The 22,403-nt window shown below is 42.1% G+C and overlaps 1 protein-coding gene across 1 annotated transcript in view; it reads right to left on the bottom strand.

Annotated features, from left to right (window-relative positions):
• Positions 1 to 21,983, bottom strand: part of Khdrbs1 (KH RNA binding domain containing, signal transduction associated 1) — a 29,157-nt gene extending 7,174 nt beyond the window's left edge. The window contains exons 1-4 of the mRNA XM_041652847.1: positions 21,456 to 21,983; positions 6,107 to 6,231; positions 4,197 to 4,313; positions 1,992 to 2,138 (exon numbers count right to left, since the gene is read on the bottom strand). Coding sequence (XP_041508781.1) covers positions 1,992 to 2,138; positions 4,197 to 4,313; positions 6,107 to 6,231; positions 21,456 to 21,837 — 771 coding nt within the window. The 5' untranslated portion in view covers positions 21,838 to 21,983. The remainder of the gene's footprint in view (positions 1 to 1,991; positions 2,139 to 4,196; positions 4,314 to 6,106; positions 6,232 to 21,455) is intronic.
• Positions 21,984 to 22,403: the final 420 nt, after the last annotated feature.

Here is a 22,403-nt window from a genome sequence, read left to right as displayed (position 1 = left end):
ATTAAAGACAGCAAAGAATGTGTAACATCTTCTAAAACTCATGTGGTCCACATGAGCCTTAGATCTTAAGAACACCCTTGACTCCCAGCACTCTCAGAGGCAGAGACTGTGGATCTCTGTGAGAACCATATAGTTTTGAGTTCTGGGACAGCATGAGTTATATATTGAGTCTCTGTCTCAAAATACCACCCGAAAAAGAACAGTATTAAAAGCCTAGGTGATGTCCCAAGTCAAGTAATTAGTTCTCTGAAGTCAAATTATACTGTTACTTCTTTGAGGAAGATGTGGACAACAGATCCTTACTGATAGACGAGGCTCTTCAGAAAGTAGTTCCCTTGATCACTTCTTTTCTCTATATATACAAAAACTTTCTCTTAAGTCAAAAAAACAACCTATTGCTTGGAATATTCTCACACATACATTCTTTGTAAACAGTTACTTTTCCTAGAATAACAGAAGCCACCATTAATGAGGCTCTAGGTACTGGGTGCTATACAATAAGTTTTGAATTTTTTATTTAACTGTCAAGATGATCCTGCCAACATTGTCTCATGGTATAATTTGGAACTCTGACTCTTACAAGACACAAAGGAGAGGGGTACAACTAGGTGGTAGAAGGTATGCCTAGTGTACACACAAAGTCCTGAGTAAAATTCCTAATGCTGCCACAAAAGGGAGGAAAAGGGAGGACCTTCTTTTTCTGATGTTGCCTAACCACACCTTTTCCCCTAAAATGTAGCTTTCCACTTAAGATTGAGATTTTCAAGAACCATTGCGTGTACATGAATGTGGAATCAGAGGTTCATTTTCTCAATTGCTTCTCCACCTTATTCAGACAAGGTCTCTCACTGAATCTGGAGCTCATTCACTCACTGGGCTAGAATGACTAAGCTCCACAGATCTTCCTGTCTCCCCAGCAATGTGATGTATGCTCTACCATGACAAGCTCTCATATTGGTGCTTGGGGATCCAACCCAGATTCATAAGCTTGATCACAAGTGTTTTATAAACTGAGTTTATCTCCCCAACCTCAAGAGCCATTTTTCTATCTTTAGACCCAAGCGCAATTTATTACTCATTTACTACTACTTAACATTTGGGGTAAACAAGCAGCCCGTATCTTAGAAAAGTGAAATTAGCTGGGTGGTGGCGGCGCACGTCATTAATCCCAGCACTTGGGAAGCAGAAAAAGTCTGACATCAATGAATTCAAGGCCAGCCTGGTCTACAAAGCGAGTTCCAGGACTGTTACCCAGAAAAAAATCTTGTCTCAACAACTCTCCCACACACACCCCCAAAGAAAAAAGAAAAGTGAAATAAAAAGTTATTCAAGAAAAGCCAGGCATGGTGGCACATGCCTTTAATCCCAGTACTTGGGAGGCAGAGGCAGATAGATTTCTGCAAGTTAGGGACCAGCCTGGTCTACACAGTGAATTTCAGGTCAGGCAGAAATACATAGTGAGACCCTGTCTTAAATAAACAATTAAGAAAGAAAATTTCCATATCATCCAATAGTCATGCATGTAACATGGTATCTTCTAAACCGGACTCTGGGGGGGGGGGAACCCCCACCAAAAGAACCCTTCAGTGAGCCACATTAGAACAATGAATGCTATAAACTTCCTGTTGTCAACTCTAGATTCAAAATTCTAGCACAAAAATTTGCAGATTTACCTTAAGTCATTTTCCTAATATCATGTCTCCTGGTTCCACAGTAGTACCAAAATACTAAACTGAATAGAGACCTTATTAAATCTTTGTTAAACAGGCTGTAAACACCTCAGGGACCCAAAATATTGACAATAGATAACAGTACACATTAATGAAACAAGTAGGCTTTGGAAAACAGTGCTTTCAGAATGAGGTGTAAGTAGTGGGAAAACCTCAGAAAAATGAAACAAAGTACAGACCCTAGTCAGGAACCCTGGCTTTCTCAACAGTATGATCCTGTTTCTTCCTTGCTCAGATAATAAAGAATATGCATTTCCTTACTGGTACTAGAAATTTCTTGACTTCTTCCATGGCATGGGCCATAAGAGCATAAGCCTCACACGGGGGTCCAAAGACTTCAATGAAGACATGCAGATCCATATTTAAATGGGCATATTTGGGGTCTCCACCCTTGCGAAGCTCTTCCTCCTATAAAAAAATGCAAAGTAATATCAAATCATATACAGACTAAAAGAAAGCAACACCTTTAACACTAGGTCAAAGGGATAGTCAGAAATAATATGAAAAAAAAAATAAATAAAAAATAAACCAAACAAAAAAACCCTGAAATCCTAAGAAGGAAGGTAAATCAAGTCCTGGAAACTGAAACTTACAGTACCAGCTAAAACTATACTTGGTTAGCTGGGTGGTGGTGGCGCACGCCTTTAATCCCAGCACTCGGGAGGCAGAGGCAGGCGAATCTCTGTGAGTTCGAGACCAGCCTGGTCTACAGAGCTCGTTCCAGGACAGGCTTCAAAGCCACAGAGAAACCCTGTCTCGAAAAAACAAACACAAAAATAAACCAACCACAAACAAAACAAATTTATACTTGTTTAACTGTTCCCTTAAACACTGGAGCATTCAATGCAGTGAATTTGAAGGAACAACCTATTAAAGCTTAATTTCTATTAAAGCTTAATTTTAGAATCTACTCAGATAATAGTTGTTTCATATTTAGTGTATGTGTTTATGGCCAAGCATTAGTTTTTAAATTCATTAAAGCTCTTTATCACCATCAAACCTTCTTATGTGTTTTTACTGCCTAGGAGTTTAAGGGAGGAACAAAGTCAGGACAGTAGAAACTCTTACAAATCTCATCAACTAAAACAACATAGTGTACTATGTATCCTAGAGAGACAGAAGGGAAAAACACTACCCAAAAGTTAGGCCCTTGGGCTGCAGAGATGGCTCAGTGGTTAATTCCCAGCATCCTTATGGCAGCTCACAACTGTTTGTAATTCCAAGATCTGACACACTTACACAGAAATATATGCAGGCAAAACACCAATACACATAAAATAAAAAAAAAAATAACACACACACACACACAGAAGTTAGGTCCTCAATAAATGAATTTCTAAATTTTAGCAGGTAAATCTTGTCTAAAAAACTGACCCTAAGGGATGGAGAGATGGCTCAGTGGTTAAGAGCACTGACTGTTCTTCCAGAGGACCTGAGTTCAATTCCCAGCAACCACATGGTGGCTCACAACCATCTGTAATGAGATGTGGAGGCCTCTTCTGGCATGCAGGCATACATGGAGGCAGAATATTGTATATATAATAAATAAACAAATAAATAAATGGAGGCAGAATGTTATATGCTAAATAAATAACGCAAGCAAGCAAGCTGACCCTAGAAGGGAATTATGTGTAGTAGTAAGTTTCGTCTCAGCTAAAAGTTCACTGTGTAAGAAGCTATGAAATGGAACATTTTCTTTTTGGAACATTCCTGTTGTCTAGAAATCAAATGATCTAATCACAAACTCGCCAGCACTTAACACCAGTGGTCTCATTAGTTCCTATCCCTGGAAAACAGGGTGCACTGGTCACATTTTTGTGTGTTCAATCTTCAAGTTTAGTATCCAGTTCTCATTTTAAGTTTTTAGAGATAAGCTTATCAAAGCTAACAATGCTACTTAATTGTATCATAATGCAGCCTGGGAGGGAGGTGTGTGTGTGGAATTGTGTGTGTGATAGGTAAAGGCTGTTCTTCCAGAGGTCCTGAATTCAATTCTCAGCACCACAGAATGGCTCATATTTGTCTATAACTCTAGTTTTTAAAGGATCCGATGCCCTCTTCTGATATGCTGATGTACATACAGAAAAAATATCCATATACATAAAGTAAGCACAGCTTTAAAAAAAATAATGAGGGCATATCTAGGTTCTTCCCAACATTACCAAATGAGTGCTTATATGCAACGAAAACTTTACAGTAGCCTTATTTTGTATGCTGGAGGGCACATGATTAAAGATAATGGTGAATGTCTTTAATCCCAGCACATGGGAGGCAGAAACAGGCAGATCTTGGAAACCAACCTAGTCTACATACATAGCAAGTTGCGGGCCAACCAAAGCTACATAGTGAGACATGGTGTCAAACCCTAAACAAACTCCAAAATGTTTGCTTGCACAAAGCATCCATATCAGACACTGTGCAACAAGAGAGCACTTGGTTTTATTTTGCCTCATTACATGAACTTACCTTAGCTTTGTCTCTCATTGAACCCTTTCCCAAGACAGAGATCTTCGCACCAGTCTCTTCTTGAAGTCTTTTGATTGTATTTCCTTGTGGTCCAAGAATCTTCCCCACAAAATTGAACTGACAGGGAAAAAAAAAACTTCTAAATACACATAACTCTCTATAAACATTTAAACATACATGTTATTTGATCTTCAACAAGCCTATAAAGTAAGAATCTTTTATATGTAAGAATATATAAATCCTCATTATACTCAAGACACATTGCAACTGTATCATTAGTAATTAGCTTTACGTTGTATAACTTTAAGTTAAGTGCAGGTACTACACCTGAATTTGGATTTCCTTATAAAGTTTGGTACTCTTTCTACAACTTACTGCAAGTCATGATATTGTAACATAAACATTTTAACATGCATAAATGTGTTTGTTTGTTTTCCGAAGTTTCTCTGTGTAGCCTTCCTGGCTATCCTGCAACTCATTTTGTCGACCAGGCTGGCCTCATATTCTGGCATCTGCCTGCCTCCACCTCCCAAGTGCTGGGACTAAAGGTGACCACCACCACTGCCCAGTAACATACAGAAATTCTTATTAGTGATCAGACTCAAGACAATGTATATAAATAAGCAGATATCTTGCTTCTAAGACAGAACAAAAAATGTTGTGCCCCTTGATAGCATGTATGGTAAGCGGAATATTAATTATTTCCTTTAAAGAGTGTGGAGGAAGGCTGGGCAGTAGTTGCACACGCCTTTAATCCCAGCAGGCAGATCTCTGAGTTTGAGAAAACTGGTCTACAGAGTGAGATATAGGATAGCCAGGACTGTTTCACAGAGAAACCCTGTCTGGGAGTGGGGAGAAAAAGGGGTCTAAGGGGGCAGAGAAATGGCTCATGGTTAACATTACTTATTGCTCTTGCAGAAGATGATTCACAGTCACTTGCAGCCCCAGTTCCAGGGGAATCTGCTACCCTCTTCTGGCTTCCTTAAGCACAAGGCATGCACGTGGTACACATATAATATATATGGAGGACCTAAACATATCCATAAAATAAGATAAAGAAAGATATACAGAAAAAAGAAAGATAGGGGCTGGAGAGATGGTTCAGAGATTAAGAGCACCAGCTGCTCTTCCAGAGGTCCTGAGTTCAATCCCCAGCAACCACATGGTGACTCACAACCATCTGTAATGAGATATGGTGTGTGTATACATAATAAATAAAAAGAAAAGAATAAAGAAAGGCAAAAAGTTCAGAGGCAAAAGCTCGGGTAAGAGAGAAATAGGATAATTTAAGTTAGAAAAGCTGGTTAGAGAGGGCTGGAGAGATGGCTCAGTGGTTAAGAGCAGTGACTGCTCTTCCAGAGGTCCCCAGTTCAATTCCCAGCAACCACTTGATGGCTCACAACCATCTGTAATGAGATCTGGTGCCCTCTTCTGGTCTGCAGGCACACATGGAGGCAAAATGTTGCATACAAAATAAATAAATAAATCTTTAAAGAATAAGAAAAAGAAAGGCTGGCTAGAAAAGCTAAGCTAAGGCCAGACATTCATAAGCAGAATAAGTCTCCATGTATTTATTTATTTGGGAACTGGGTGGCTAGCCCCTAAAGAATAAAAGCAAAAACCAACTACAGCCAATCTTGTGACAAAGGGCAATGCTTTAAGTATCCAGAATTTTACTTTGGGCCTAGAAACTGAACAAATATATGAAAAGGAAACTACTTTTTATTACTAAAAGTAATTGTGTTTCCTTCTTGACTGTATTTAAGCTATGGGTTACCAGAAACAGATACTTCAAGTACAAAGAAGCTTTACAGGTGGCTGGATATACGACCATGCCATGTCTTCATCACAGCCAACATCACGCCAACCTACAATGTTAACTCATAGAGGAGAGCTGCCTTTATACTTACCTTTGGATACTGCTTGACAGGTATCAGTACCCGTTCTTTCAGTTTCATGTTCTTATGAGAAAACAAATCCAAGTAATTCTCCTCATCGTCTTTTTTTGACTCTCCCTTCTGAATCTTCTCAATTTCTGAGTAAGAAAAACAGAACTTAATTTCTGTACTTGTAAATAAAAGCACCTGGCAAGACTGTTTAAAGCAGTATTATGGAGTACTGTGTTATTAAAAAAAAAAAAAAGCCAACAGTTCAGTTCAGAAGTGCTAATTTTAGATAGGCTGGAGGAGGCAACCAAAGCTGTAAAAGGTTGACTGTGAAACCCGAATCCTCTTTCCCACCATCACCTGAAGGGCCTACGTCATCAATTTACATGTTTCTTTTTTTTTTTAAAGATTTTATTTATTTATTATGTATACAACATTCTGCCTGCATGAAGAGGGCGCCAGATCTCAGTAAAGATGGTTGTGAGCCACCATGTGGTTGCTGGGAATTGAACTCAGGACCTCTGGAAGAGCAGCCAGTGCTCTTACCCACTGAGCCATTTCTCCAGCCCTACATGTTTCTTTATATAAGAGTAGATGCATTGGCCAGCCATGGTGACGCACACCTTTAATCCCAGCACTTCGAAGGCAGAGGCAAATAGATCTCTGAGTTTGAGGTCTCCAGTAGAGTGAGTTCCAGGACAGGTTCCAAAGCTACACAGAGAAACCCTGTCTCAAAAAAAGAAAAAACCCAAAACAAAAAGAAAACCAAAAAGAGTATATGCATTTATCTAAATTAACACAGTGAGATGGAGAAAAGAGATATGAAAGTTAAAACAAATCAAAATCTCCAGCCACAAAAAAAACACAGAGGTGACTAGAGATGTCTCAGCTATTAGGGACCCACACTGTTCTTCCAGAAATCTTGAGTTCAGCACCCACAGCATAGTGATTCTCAACTGCCTTTAATGCTTCAAGGAACCAAAGAAGTCTTTTGGACTGCATGAGCACTGACACAAATAAAAAAAACTCTAAAAATAATAGATTTTTTATAAAGGCGGGGCATGATGACTGTTTCTAAGTAATCACAGTAAATTATAGACTTCTTTGTTCTTTCTCCAGTCCCACTGTTACTTGACCAGCTGAGAAGTATCCCAATAAAGAAAACAAAAATTACTATTTAAATATAACATACAGTTCATTCCACTATAGCAATAATACTTGTTTTCCAGGCTTAAGAGTTTGAAAGACCCTGCACTTGCTCTGCCACACATTATTTGTCAATTTAGACAAGTTATTTAACTATTCTGCACATTTGTTTGCTCATTTGTAAAACACAGGCAAAAATCAACCTACAAGGACAGAGTAACAATGAGATGTGATGTGCCTGCCTATGGTCCCAACACTCAGAAGCCAAGCAGGAGGATCACCAGTTTGAGGATAGCCTAGGATAAATGAGGTCTTTCCTAAAATAACAAAAGAAGCTGGATAGTGGCGGTATACACCTTTAATTCCAGCACTTGGGAGGCAGAGGAAGGTAGATTTCTGTTAGTTCAAGGCCAGTCTGGTGTACAAGAGCTAGTTCCAGGACAGCTAGGACGCAGAGAAACCTTGTCTCAAAAAATAAAAACAAAAACAGAAAAAAAGAAAAGAAAAATCCAATCAACTAATAGACATGTACTCAAGATCAAAGTTTATTTCTTAGTATGTGGGTAATACAGTTTCTAGACCAAACTCAATATCCAAAAGAAAAAAATACAAAAAAGTAATTTAAGAACAACAGGGAGGGCTGGAGTTATGGCTCTTTATAGAAAGGACACAACAGGTTCCTTTCCCAGATCCCACATGACAGTTCATAACCATCAGTAACTCAGGTTTGAGGTGATCCAATGCCCTCTTCTGGCCTCCTTGGCTAAATACACACATGCAAAAAAAGCACTCATATACATAAATTTAAAAGAAAAATTCCCAACTGAAGTCTAACTGAACAAAAATGTTATACACAGGATATATGACAAGAAGTCTATAGAGATAAACATACTCCCCTAAAATCATCATAACCACCAAGACCACAGACATAAGCAGAACGAAGGTACTTTGAATTTGCAGTTTCATCAAGATGGGAACTCTTGATTCTCCTGCTTACATCTCCCCTAAGTACAAGGCTCCTCTACCTTTCTTTCTTTTTTTCTTTCTTTCTTTCTTTTTGGTTTTTTTCGAGACAGGGTTTCTCTGTAGCTTTGGTGCCTTGTCCCGGAACTAGCTCTTGTAGACCAGGCTGGCCTCGAACTCCCAGAGATCGGCCTGCCTCTGCCTCCCGAGTGCTGGGATTAAAGGCGTGTGCCACCACCGCCCAGCTTCCTCTACATTTCTTAACTACTGAGATGTAGTTAGGCCCTTCAGTTGCAGCTTGTGCCACTTTGCAGAAACCTTACTTAACCAGTACAAGAAGACTCAAAAGTTGAACTGCAAAACTGATTGATAAAAGTTTGTTTACATGCAATGTAATGTACTCTATAAATTTAGGATCTCTCTGCAACACAGAATTACTTTGATGTATTTTGAACTAGTTACTGGATCTTAGAATCATATTTTTCCATAATTTTAAAAAGAATATAAAGCATTTTAGAGAACTCAGAATAATGATCAATAAAATAAAACCTGAGGTTGAAGTAGCGCTGAGGAGATGTCTTAGTCATCTGTGCTTGCTGCACAAAGATGATGATATGAATTCAATCACACACATACACGCACACAACTGATTAAAGGTGGCATGTGTCTGTAATCCCAGCTCTGAGAATGTGGGCTTGCTGGCTAGCTGGCTAGGAATCTAAATCAGTGGGGTCCAGGTTCAGTGAGAAACTATTTTAAGAAATACGTAGCAGCCGGGCGGTGGTGGCGCACACCTTTAATCCCAGCACTAGCAGAGGCAGGCAGATCTCCGTGAGTTCAAGACCAGCCCAGTCTACAAGAGCTAGTTCCAGGACAGGCTCCAAAGCTACAGAGAAACCCCGTCTCAAAAAAAAAAACAAAAAACAAAAAACAAAAAACAAAAAACAAAAGAAATAAGTTAGCGAGTAAAATAAGTAACAAGATAAAGAAGCACTGAGGAAGACACCAGACTTTGGCCTGGTTCCACACATGCATGCAAAGGAGTCAGAGTAGTCTACAAAGTGAGAGTAATAAACTGAGCCTTCAACAAGGCTTCAGCAACCATATTTACAAGTAGAAGAACTGAACATTTATTCAATACCATAATAAATATCACTTCATTTTCCCTCAAAAACAAGAGAGTTGCTGGTATATAGCCCCATTTTTTAACTGAGTTATTGAAAACTGTGCATTAATTAATTACTTCTAGGTCACAAATCTGCCCAAGTATCAGCAAACAAGCTCAAACCTAGGCGTGGGGTTAAAGATAAAGCTCAGAAGTTAAGAGCGCTCATTGTTCTTGTATATGACACTGGTTCAGTTCCTAGTACCCACATGACAGCTCACAATCACCTGGTTCCAGAGGACCCAAATGCTCCCTTTTGGTCTCCATGAGCACCAGGCAAATACATGATGCACAGACATGCATGTAGGCAAACCACTCATACACATAAAATAAAAATAAACAAATCTTCAAAAACAAAACAAAAATAACTAGACATCTTCTAACTTCAAATTTCACATCCCAAAGCCCGGCAGTGAGTTGTAGCACTGGGGGAGGCAGAGAAGCGATATCTCTGTGAGTTCAAGGCCAGTATGGTCTACAGAGTTAGTACTAGGACAGCCAAGGCTTCACAAAGAAACCGTCTCAAAAAAACCAAAACAAACAAAAAAACCCTCATATCCCTCGTGTTCTTGTTTTTTTCGAGACAGGGTTTCTCTGCTTTTGAGCCTGTCCTGGAAATAGCTCTTGTAGACCAGGCTGGCCTTGAATTCACAGAGATCTGCTTGCTTCTGCCTCCCGAGTGTTGTTCCCACCTGTGTTCTTAGTGAAAGACAAAGGGCACTTTAAGCAATTAAAAGCTAATTTTATGAAAATTTTATAAACTACAATTTATGGTTGGTGTGGTGGCAAGAACCCTTAATCCCAGCACTTTGAAGGTAGAGGCAGGCAGTCTATATAGCAGGTTCCAGGCGAGCTATGCATACAGTGAGACCCTATTTTTTGCTTCCTCAAAAGAAAAGAATTTGAAAAGGAAGCTTCTCATGGCTTACCCAAAACCAAATGTGGTAGAATATGCCTATGATCCCAGCACTCAACAGAACTGTGAGTTCAAAGCCAGTCTAAGCTATACATCAAGAACTTGTCTTTTAAGTGTGTGTGTGTGTGTGTGTGTGTGTGTGAGAGAGAGAGAGAGAGAGAGAGAGAGAGAGAGAAAGAGATGTCTTACCCTCAGGCAAAAGCACTTTCTAGATAACACTTCTAAAACTGATTCCCTCAAATGATGTTTGTCTGGGCCACTGGAGACCTTGGATGTCCCAAGAGCCAAAGAAAGAAAAGCTAAGGGATAAACAACACAGAGATGTGACCCATACATTCGTTGGCTTGGCAATTATAATTTATCTTTTTTTTTTTTAAGTTTTTCCAGCTGGGCAGTGGTGGCACATGCCTTTAATCCCAGCACCCGGGAGACAGAGGCAGGCGGGTCTGTGAGTTTGAGGCCAGCCTGGTCTCTAAGAGCTAGTTCCAGGACAGGCTCTAAAACTACAGAGAAATCCTGCATCAAAAAAAGTTTTTCCAGACAGGGATTCACTGTGTTGCCCTAGCTGTCCTGAACCTCAGTTTGTAGAATAGGCTGGCCTCAAACTCACAAAAACTTCCCTGCCTCTGCCTCCCAAGTGCTGGGATTAAGGGCATGAGCTACCATAGCCTTGCTAATTTATTTTATCTTATTCAGTGTCTTTGATGTGTCAGGAGTTTTGGATTACTCATTATAACCAACATTATCCTCATTTAATGGACAAAGGAACCTGAATTCAGAAGTGTTAGGAAATTTGCCACCAAATTGGCTATCAAACTAGTAAACAGAACACTTGTACCAAGTCACTGCTTTTGCCATAGTAGACTGAATTAAACATATGGCTTTTTTAAAAAAAACTTTCATGAATTTTTCTCCTTTTTGTCCCTCTGTAAGCTTCCAAAAATTAGGATTCTTTAATGCATCTCAGACTGAAGAAGAGGGCCTGTTTAAAGGAGCTTTCATCTAGGTAAACACTGCTCCTAGCTACCTCAACCTCCAGAGGACAAGGATTCTAGATGTGTACTATCATGTATAACTAGCTAAAACATATATTTTGAGGGATAGACAAAACTGAATAGAATCCTGGCACTGCTGCGTCTATAAAGTGTGGTCTTACTTTAAAACAGAATAAGTTGAGTATATGCTATGTCAACTCATGCCTATAACCCAGGCCCTTGGGAAGAAGCAGAAGGCCAGCTTGGGTTACAACACCCCGCCTCAAACTATACCTCCCAAAAATGAAGAGGACAAAAAAACCAAACAAAACAAAAAACCAAACAAAAACCACCACCACAACAAAACGGTTAGTATTAGATAAGCCTGGGGGGGGGGGATTGGACTGAGTGGTTCAGGCCTGCAATCTCAACTAACAGAAGGCTGGACCAAGTAAGATTTCCAGGTCAAGCCCCAGAAAATTTAGTGAAATCTGGTCTCAAGTTAAAAAGTAAAAGGAACCAGGCAGTGCTAGCACACTCTTATGATAGATCTCTGAGTTTGAGGCCAGCTTAGTAATCAGACCAAGTTCCAGGATAGCCAAGGAGGGCCACATAGCCCTGCCTTAAAGAACCAAAAGGTAAAAAGAAAGCAGATTATTAGCATGCTCTACTGCAAAGGCATCGGGTTCAATCCTCAGGACCACCAAAACGAATTTTATAAACAACTGCCTTGAATAAAAACAGATTACCATGTACATTATATTAATTTCTTAACATCTGATAAGAGCTGCATATGGAGCAAGACAACAGTCAAGATTTTTCTTTTTCACTAAGGTGTCAAGACTGACTTAGCAAATCTGCTCCAAAGAATGAAATTCTATCATCCTCTTAGACTCCAGGAGCACTACAACTTTCTGTTAACAGTTTCTAGAATTCTACAATCATCAAAACTAAATGGCTGCAATTCCTAGTACAATGCCAGGCTGACACACACATGTAAACATGGGAAGAAACCTCCCAACCTCCCTCATATGTTACTTCCAGTCTTACAACTTTTTCCATTAGTGCCATCTTTTGGAAACATAAACCCCAATATCTTTGTGTGTTTACCAAGCAAGAACACCTAGCATATTAGGTTCCTAATTTTTTTTTTGGGGGGGGTGTTTTGAGACAGGGTTTCTCTGCAGCTTTGGCACCTGTCCTGGAACTCGCTCTGTAGACCAGAAAGAGCCTTGAAAGATCAGAGATCCTCCTGTCTCTGTCTCCTGAGTGCTGGTATTAAAGGCATGCATCACCATTGCCTGGCTTCTCATCTTTTCTTCCCCTAGCAGGGTGGTCATGGGCCTCCAGGAATTTGAAGAAAGCTGTTAATTTGCTCTTTTGCCCCACAAATATACAAAGTAACAATATGCTACATATAATATTGGCTAAGAATGGAGAAAATGCGGTGGCCTGTGACTTTAATCCCAGCACTTGGGAGGCAGAAGCAGATGGATCTCTAAGTTCAAGGCCACCTTGGTCTACAAAGTTGAGTGCTAGGACAGCCAGGGCTGCTACACAGAGAAACCCTGCCTAAAACCTCCCCACAAAAAAGAATAGAGAAAATGTGGATATTGGCTCCCCTCAAATCCTGAGTTTGGAATCCTTGTATAGGAGCTCAGTTCTTGTAGGTAAAACCCAATTATAGCATATTTATCGTGGCTTCCCAAATTTTTTCCTTAGGGAAAGACTTGAAAGATTTCTCTCTCTTTTCTTGTTTCTGGCTTTCAAGACAAGGTTTCTCTGTGTTCCCCTGGTTGTCCTGGAACTCACTCTATAGATCAAGCTGGCCTCAAGCTTAGAGATCCACCTGCTTCCCACCTCCCAAATGCCGGGAGGTTAAAGGCGTGTGCCACCACAGCCTGTCTTGGGAATTTTTCTTTTTAAATTAAAAATTTTTTAAAGAAAAAAATCTATTTATATGCACTTTTCCCCCAATACCGTTTCATTTTATGTGCGTAAGTGTTTTGCCTGAATGCATGTTTATGCACCACTAAATGTCTGGTAGTGTAGGCCAGAAGAGTGCAACAGATGCCCTGGAACTGGAGTTACAAACAGCTATCAGTCACTATGTGGCTGCTTACAAAAATGAACTCAGGACCTCGGCAAGAGTAACCAGTGCTCAACTGCTCAGCTACCTCTCCAGCCACATTTGCCTCCTGTGTGTATGTAAAGCACATATATGCCTGGTATTCAGAGGTCAGACGAGGACATGAATCAGATCTTCTAGAACTAGAATTACAGGCAGTTACATGCTGAAACGTGGATGCTACAAAACTAAACCAAGATCATATATAAAAGCAGAACGTGCTCTTAAACGCCAAGCCATCTTCCCATGCCCATACTACCTTATTTTTAGGCTTCATCACCACTTTCTCCCCAAAGCATCAGTAACCAATCTGTTTTCCACCCTTACTGTTTTCAAGAATGCTAGACTCAGGTGTGGGAGTACTCAAGAAACTGAGTGCATTAAATTTACAAGTTCAAGGCCAACTCAAACTTTCTTCTCAAAGAAAAACGTTGCATTAGCAGGGTATAATGATAGCACACATGCCTTTAATCCCAGCACTCAGAGGCAGAGGTAAGGGGATCTCTAGGAGACCAAACTGGCTTACAGTTAGCTCTAGACTAGCCAGGACTCTATTGTGAGACCCAATCACAAAGAAATTACAAGGGCTTTACACATGCTAGGCATTTTACCACTAAACTACACACAGCTTTTTTTTTTTGACAATTGGGAATTATTTTTTAATTTTATGTACATTGGTGTGAAGGTGTCAGATTCCAGACTGGATTTTCAGACAGTTGTGAGCTGCCATATGGGTGCTGGGAATTGAACCCGGGTCCTCTGGAAGAGCAGTAAGTGCTCTTAACCACTGAGCCATTTCTCCAGCCCTATACACAGCTTTTTTACATTTTCATTTTGCAACGCGTTCTCACTAAATTCCCAGGCTGCCCCTCAACTCTAGCATGCTTTGAACTCAAGATTTGCTTTGGCCTCCTGAGCAGCTGGGATTAAGAGGCCTGTACCAACAGGCCCAGTTTGTTGCTAAGCTTCAAGGAATTCGAGTGTTCTGATTTTCAAATGAAATCTCAAACTGTGATCCAGAGTTATGCCAGTTACCAGCAGTGTGTGCAAATTCCTTCAAACTCAAGGTCTCAGCACATTTCTTGGTCTTAAACCTGTCCATGTATCACATCTTCAACGTCTTCCTGTCTCTAAAGACTTTTAACTGTTTACCTTCATTTACTCTTTTAGCTACTTTATATTCTAATCAAGGCAAAAAATATTTTTCTCCCCCCACAACCCTCTAAAATCCCTTGCTGTGCAGAACATCAAACACAGGACCTTGCGCATGCCAAACATGTGTTCTACCACAGAACTACATTCCAGGCCTTCAAGATAGAAAACTAAATCTAGTTGGACATGATTCTTCTGATTCAAATAAAGATCTTCTGATGACTCTTACTCTATCCCAACTCTTCACTATTTGAGTCATTTATAATGCTTACTTTCTTAACTGTAAAGAACATTAACAGACTATAATTTTTATGTGAATTTCCCTGACTTGGGAAAAGAAAAGGTCTAGTCTAGCTAGGTGGTGGTGGTACAGGCCTTTAATCCCAGCACCCAATCAGAGGCAGGTGAATCTCAGGGCCAGCCTGGTCTACAGAGGACAGTCAAGGATATACAGAGAAACCCTGTCCCAAAAAACCAAAAGAAAAAAAGTCTAGCATGGATAGGTAACCGAGTCTTTATATATCTACATGGTATCTATTATCACAATTGAACATGGATTTGGCCTAGAGCAGTAGCAGTAAGTCTGTCTATGTTCTACATTCCTCAGAATTCTGTCAGTGTTTTCCCATCAAAGTCATTTATAACAAAGTATAAGGCCACTCTGGGCAGAACGCTTCCAAGACGGAAAAGTGGTGAAATGAGACAAGCCGGGCGGTGGTGGCACACGCTGTTAATCCCGGTACTTGGGAGACAGAGGCAGGAGGATCTCCATGAGTTCGATGCCAGCCTAGTCTACAAGAGCTAGTTCCTACAACAGCCAAAGCTGTTACACAGAAAAGTCCTGTCTTGGGAAAAAGAAAGCAAGAAGGTGTAAAAGATCATGGCAAACGGGGATGCTCAACAAATACATAACTACAGCTGGTCTTGGTGGCTAATCTCACTCAGGAGACAGAGGCAGGTAGTCTTGTGAGTTCTGAGGCCACAGTGAGTTTCAGGACAGCCAGCACCATGTAAAAAGACCCTGTACATACACATATAATGGTTATACTATGCAGTACACCAGAAGCTGATAAATACAAAATAAACTGGGAGAGCTGTGTGGTGGTAACAGGAACAGTGGTCTGGGCCTTACTGCCTTTATAGGAAATGGACAGAGATGTCTTAAGTGTTGGGCTCTGCTCTCTAGTGTTCTTTATCTTAGCTTTTCCACCCTCACTTCCCTTCTAGCACTCTATACTTTACCATTCCTTTCTTATTTCACCCAATTAGAGCTTATTTTGAAAGTTCAATGTGTAGTAGGTAGTATATAATGAGGGAATCAAGAAAAAAAAACTTAGATGCTGGAGGGAAAAAAAAGAGTCAGTGTGTGAATCAAAATGTAGACTGTTTGTAAATCCTGTTTTGTGCTGCTAATTTAATTTCACCAACTATTATCTGTAATGGTAATAAGATTATCTTCTCAGCCATGGCATGACTTTAGTCCCAGCACTCAGAGGCATAGATCTGAGTTTGAGGACAGCCTGGTCTACAGATCAAGTTCCAGGACAGTCAGGATTTGACAGAAACCCTGCCTAGACAAAAAGACTATCTTCTCATAGTCCTTATGTAAGTTAAATACAGAATAGAGAGATGGCTCCGTAGTTAAGAGCACTTACTGCTCTTCCAGAGGACCTGAGTTCAATTCCCAGCCCCTACATCAGGCAGTTCACAAATGCCCATAAACTCTAGCTCTAGAGGATCCGATGCTCTTTTCTGACTTCCAAGAAGCACCTATATACACATGGCATACACACACTTAAATAAAAATAAATTAAAAAAAAAAGCTAATATACTTTGATCCACTGCCCAGCACAATAAACATTTAGCTGTTTTCTCCTTACATGTGATCTGTGTACAACTTAAATTCAGTCTTCCTTTCTCACATTTTTCTGTTCTGGGATAATGTTCTTGTACACTGTAAAGATTTGTCACTCCTATTGGTTTAATAAAAAGCTAATTGGCCAGGCAGGAAGTACAGGCAGGACAACCAGACTAGGAGAAGTCTGGGAAGAGAAAAGACAGATGCAATTGTCAGATGCAGAGGAAGCGACAAGCCACGTGGCTAAACATAGATAAAAGTTACAGGTTAATTTAAGTTGTAAGAGCTAGTTAGTAATAAGCTTGAACAATAAGTCAGACAGTTTGCAATTTTTTTAAAAGATTTATTTATTTATTATGTATACAGTATTCTCAGTACTCTACATACAGTATGTCTACATGTATGCCTGAAGTCCAGAAGAGGGCACCAGATCTCATTACAGGTGGTTGTGACCCACCATGTGGCTACTGGGAATTGAACTCAGGACCTTTGGAAGAGCAGGAAGTGCTCTTAACCTCTGAGCCGTCTCTCCAGCCCCCAGTTTGCAATTAATATAAGCCTCTGTGTGCTTATTTTGGGATTGAAGGGCTACAGGATCAGGTAGGACAGAAACTTTCATCTACATTTTTCCTTTTTCTGAATTATTCAGAAATATCTTAAACCTGGCCTATAATCTTATCATTAAGGAAGGCAGAAAATAGTTCACATAAGAGGGCAGTCTAAGCTACATACAGACTTTGTGTCAAACAAAAACGGCTGGGAAAGCAGCTCCAGTGGTAAAGTGCCTGTTCCGTATGAGGATGACAAGTTCACAGCCTGCTCAAGCTATAGAGAGCCCAAAGGCGGCCTAAATACATTAGTGAAACTGCCTCAAATTTAGTTTTGAGGGTGGTAATAGTTCAGAGGTAAAGCTTCTCTACTGATGTCAAGATTACAGATAACCTGAGCTTTGTTTTGATCTACCCCAGCATGGTGGAGAGGAACTGACACTCCTAAACTGTACTCTGACTGCCATAGGCCCATCATGACATACCCCTTTCTCCCACACAAACATAAAAATAATTTTTGTTTCGTTTTGTTTTTAGAGACAGGGTCTCACTATGTAGCCCTGGATGGCCTGGAACGCAGAGATCTACCTCAAGAGTGCTGGGGTTAATGGTGTGTTCTGCCATCTTTCACCTAAAAAAATTACAAAGCCAGTAGCTCTCAGTGGTAGAGTGCTTGCTTAGCACCAGTTAAGGAAAGAGGGATGAATGTAACTGGAAAATCTGATCCAGGATTATTGCTACAAGCAATAGGGCACAATATATACAATTTCCAGGCCAGACACGACCATATAGCAAAACTTTGTCTCAAATAATAAATACATTAAAATTCGTAAGAAAAATCTCCATACATCCCAATTCTGGTACTTCAGTAAGTCAATATTTACCTCAATCTCATTTCTCCAATGGAAGTATCAGTTTGAAACAGTCATGACAGTGTACACCTACAGTCCCAGAACTTGGGAAATAGAACCTGGGCTACATGAGATCCTTGTCTCAAAAAGCCAAAGGAAAAGAAGGGCTGAGGAGCTGACACAGCAGCTAAGAACACTGGCTGCTCCACCAGAAGACCCAAGTTCAGTTCTCTGCACCTACAAGGCTGTACAACACACACCTGTAACTGCAGTTCCTGTTTCCAGGGGATTGATGCTTTCTATTGGTCAGGCACAGAAGCACCACACATAGGCAAAACACTCCAATACAGAAAATAAAAATATTTTTAAGGCTGGGAGGTGGTGGCATTGCTTTTAATCCTAGCACTTACTTGGGAGGCAGAGGCAGACAGATCTCTGGGAATTCAAGGCCAGCCTGGCCTACAGAGTGAATTCAACTGTTTCACAAAGAAACCCTGTCTGGGGGGAAGGCAGGGAGACACCAAAACTAAAACAAAACAAAAACAACTTTTAAGGAAGTAAAAGCCAGCCGGGCGATGGTGGCGCACGCCTTTAATCCCAGCACTCGGGAGGCAGAGGTAGGCGGATCTCTGTGAGTTCGAGACCAGCCTGGTCTACAGAGCTAGTTCCAGGACAGGCTCCAAAGCCACAGAGAAACCCTGTCTCGAAAAACCAAAAAAAAAAAAAAAAAAAAAGGAAGTAAAAGCCAAAGGGCAATGCAGATTCCTGTGGGTTCAAAGCCAGCCAGCCTGGTCTACATAGTTAGACTTTAACTCAAGAAAGAAAAGGAAACCAAACAAAGGGAAAAAAGACCCAACTTAAATAAATTAACAAAGCATTCTCTCTTAGTAACACACACCCAAGTTCAAACTGACTGCAAAGTTAAAAGTAACATTAAAGAATCATTTTTTTTTCCTTTTGATGAACCCAGGAAACCTTTTACAAGATGGCCACCAGCACCTGAGATCAGAAAGGCCAACTCTACTTTGTACATGCAGTAATTTATAACCAGAAGAAAACTGTGGTGACATTTAATCTATTGAGTGTAGGCCACGACAAACTGGCTGATTTTACATATAATTTAGTTCTCGAACACTTTACAGATGAAACTGCTGAGAGTAAGTTTCTCAAGATTAACTAGTTAAAGGTCAGTTTCCAAAGTTAACATCTTAAAACAGATATTTAATTCTCCTGCAATTAATCTGTCAGGTTATAAAGATTTAAGACTATTACCAAGTCAGCCTTTACCATAGACACTCTTCAGTCTGCAGGTTCTTGGTCTCAGTAAATCAAACACAGGTGTTTGTTATTTGCAACCCAGAATGAAAAACATAAAAACTGCAGGTAGAGGCAGAAGTAACAGAAGCTCGGAGTCATCCTTAGGGGGCTGGAGAAATGGCTCAGAGGTTAAGAGCACTGTCTGTTCTTCCAGAGGTTCAATTCCCAACAACCATCTAGAATGAGATCTGGTACCGTCTCTTGTGTGCAGTGTACATACGTGTGTATGTGTACATACGTGTATATATATAAATGAATCTTTAATAAAAAAAGTCATCCTTGGTTACACCATGTAACCTCAACTACACTAGACAGACCTGCCTCAAATTAAAAAGGAAAAATATGAAAATTCTTATGGGTAATAACCTGTTAAATGTAATGGACTGAAACATAAGAACCCAGCAGGGCAGTGGTGGCACACAGCTTTTATCCCAGCACTCTGGGAGGTAGAGGGAGGGGGATCTCTTGAGTTTGAGGCAAGTTCCAAAACAGCCAGAAAAACACAGAGAAATCCTGTCACAAAAAACCAAGAAAAGAAAAAGAGACATAAGAACTTGAGTATGGCCAAGCAGTGGTGGGGCATGCCTTTAATCCCAGCACTTGGGAGGCAGAGGCAGACAGATCTGGGAGTTCGAGGCCAGCCAGGTCTAGGAGAGCTAGTTCCAGGACAGGCAGGACAAGCTACAGAGAAACCCTGTCTCGAGGGAAAAAAAAAGAACCCGAGGACAAAGTTGAAATGCAGCTGATTGATCTTAAAATCTTAAACGTTTGGGGCTGGAGAGATGGCTCAGAGGTTAAGAGCACTGGCTGCTCTTCCAGAGGTCCTGAGTTCAATTCCCAGCAACCACATGGTGGCTCACAGCCATCTGTACTGAGATCTGGCGCCCTGCTCTGGTGTGCGGGCATACATCGAGGCAGAATGTTGTATACATAATAAATAAATAAATCTTTAAAAAAAAAATCTTAAACGCTTGTATTCACTGACCACAGCTTTGCTTACTGTACTTTAAGACCCTAATTGCTGTTTTTATAATCTGCCTGTAAAGAAAACCAGTTCTTAAATCATTCTGTTGATACAAGACCTCTTTGCAATGTAAAAATAGTAAAGCCCTTTCATCAATGCCGGGAGATAGAGAACAAATGTAGGCAAATGATCTTTTCCCTTTTATTTCATTTCAGATTAGTATCTGAGTGCCTAAAGGACAAAAGAGACCATCAGACCCCCCCCCGCCCCCCCAAACACCAAACAGGTGTTTGTGAGCCACATGATGTGGGTGCTGGGAACCGAATCCCGGTGGAAGAGCAGAAAGTGCTCTTAACCGCTGATCCATCTCTCCACCAGATAATGGTATTTTCACAATGAACTGTCCACAGTATCATTCTGGCCAGAGTCCAACTACTCATTCAGTGAGACGGACAGTGGGTTTTCATATGCTTAACAGATTTGGATATCATAAGATGCTTTAAAACCATGCCTTAACTACAAGTGAGGGTCTGAGTAACAAAACTAAGTCAAGACAGCTCGCTAGTCTGCAAGCAGAGAACAAAGGCCACCTTTCTTAAACTACCTCTACTCAAGCCAAAATTAAAAACAAGACCGATTTCTCGTTCATCTCACGCTAAAAAAAAAAAAAAAAAAAACCTAGGTCCCTTACCTCCCTCTATCATTTCTTCCCACGGTCTCTCTGGCTTACTTTCCCTACTTTTGCATGCTTGCTAAGACACTTTTTAAAATAAAGGAGAAAAACCGTCCAGGTCCGCAGCTATTCTTATTCGACAGGCCTGGGGGCAAAACTCGGTTCGAGAAAACCTCAACCTCCATCCGATTGTCTCGTCGCTCCAGCCTCTGAGTAACTTAAAACCGAGTTCCCGCTAAATCCCGCATCTCTCGCTAGACCGTGCGGCGGCTGACGAGCATCCCGGCCCTCTCTCCCAGTTCCTCCCGGTTCCGGCCGTCTTTCCCTCCTACACCCCAGGTCAAGGCGCTCTCCACCACGCGCAATCAAAACGGGTTTTTTTGTTTTGCTTTGTTTTTCTCTTTGAGAAAGCGGATTCATTTCTGGAAAGACCCGGTCGTTGGCGCGCGGAACAACTACTAGAGGAGGAGGCAGGGTCGGGAAGGGGGCGGGAGCACCGTACTATCCATCAAGCTCCCCGCGCTCGCAGATCGCGAGTCCTCTTCGGGCCTCGTCCAAGGCTCAGAAATCTCCCCTTACACCCTGAGCCGGGGTGGGACTCGTGGGTGCAGGATCTCGAAGGCCAGGTCGAGAAGGGAACTCTCGATGCCCGGGCAGTCCGAGGGGGCGGGAGCAAGAGGAACAAAGCGGCGGCCACCCACCGCCAAGACCCGCTTACCTACGGACAAGAGCTGCATGGCGTGAGTGAAAGACGGGTCGAGGGAGTCCTTCTCTGCCATGAGTTCGGGCAGGTACTTATTCTCCGGCTCCATCTTGGCCGCGGCTGTGGCTGACGGGGGCAGCAGCGGGGTCGGCGCGGAACCCACGACAGTCGCGTCGGGACCCGTGGCCGAGGGAGGCAGCAGCGGTGGCGGCTGCGTGGCGGGCGAGGCCCGTACGCCCCCTCTAGGCCCACCTCCGCCTCCCCGGGACCGGTGTGGCAGCGGTGACGGCCGAGTCGGGGTCTGACGCACCGAGGGGTGGACACCTGAAGGGTCCATGGAGCCGCTGCGGCCTGAGGACCGAGTCAGGCGCGCGGCAGGGTCGTCCCGGCGCTGCATCGGGGAGGATGTGTAGCGAGCGAGCGAGGAAGCGACGCGACGGCAGCCTAGGCCCGAGCGGCGGTTGGCGGGGGTGGAAGAGCGGGAGCGACGGCGACCGAAGCCGACCCGAGCGACCCAGCGAGAGAGCACCGGAAATGAGGCGGTGCGCGTGCGCAGGCGTCTACCGGCACCGCCCTTGAGTTTCTCCGCGGAGAACAAAGTCCCCAGTCGGGCCACGGCGCCTGCGCCGACTCAGGACGTAGCCTCCCCGCTCAGGCTTCGAGTTTTTTGCGCCTGCGCGGGCGCCAGCCGCCTTCGTTCGTTTCTTTTTTTTCTTTTCCACGTGACTCGGCGCTAGCGGTACACGTGTCTCCCCCCCCCCCATCCCCACACTCGAGCGGAGGGGGCGGGAGCTGTGGAATGTCTTTGTCTGCGCGCGGGCCCGCGGAGTGTGGGGCCGCGGACCTGTTATTAGTGGGCCACGCCTCCTCCAACGGCCGAGCTTCGGGAGCTCCCTGGAAAGACCGAGAGGAATCGGGGGCCCCCACCAGTCAGGAAATGAAAGAACGCTTCTGGGGACCCGG

This window comes from Microtus oregoni, unplaced genomic scaffold, assembly GCF_018167655.1.
Source record: "Microtus oregoni isolate MIOR12 unplaced genomic scaffold, Mior012 000005F_ref0000423, whole genome shotgun sequence".
NCBI classification, from domain to species: Eukaryota; Metazoa; Chordata; class Mammalia; order Rodentia; family Cricetidae; genus Microtus; species Microtus oregoni.
The sequence above is the reverse complement of the archived record's forward strand: the minus strand, read 5'-3'. Positions and strand labels throughout refer to the sequence as shown.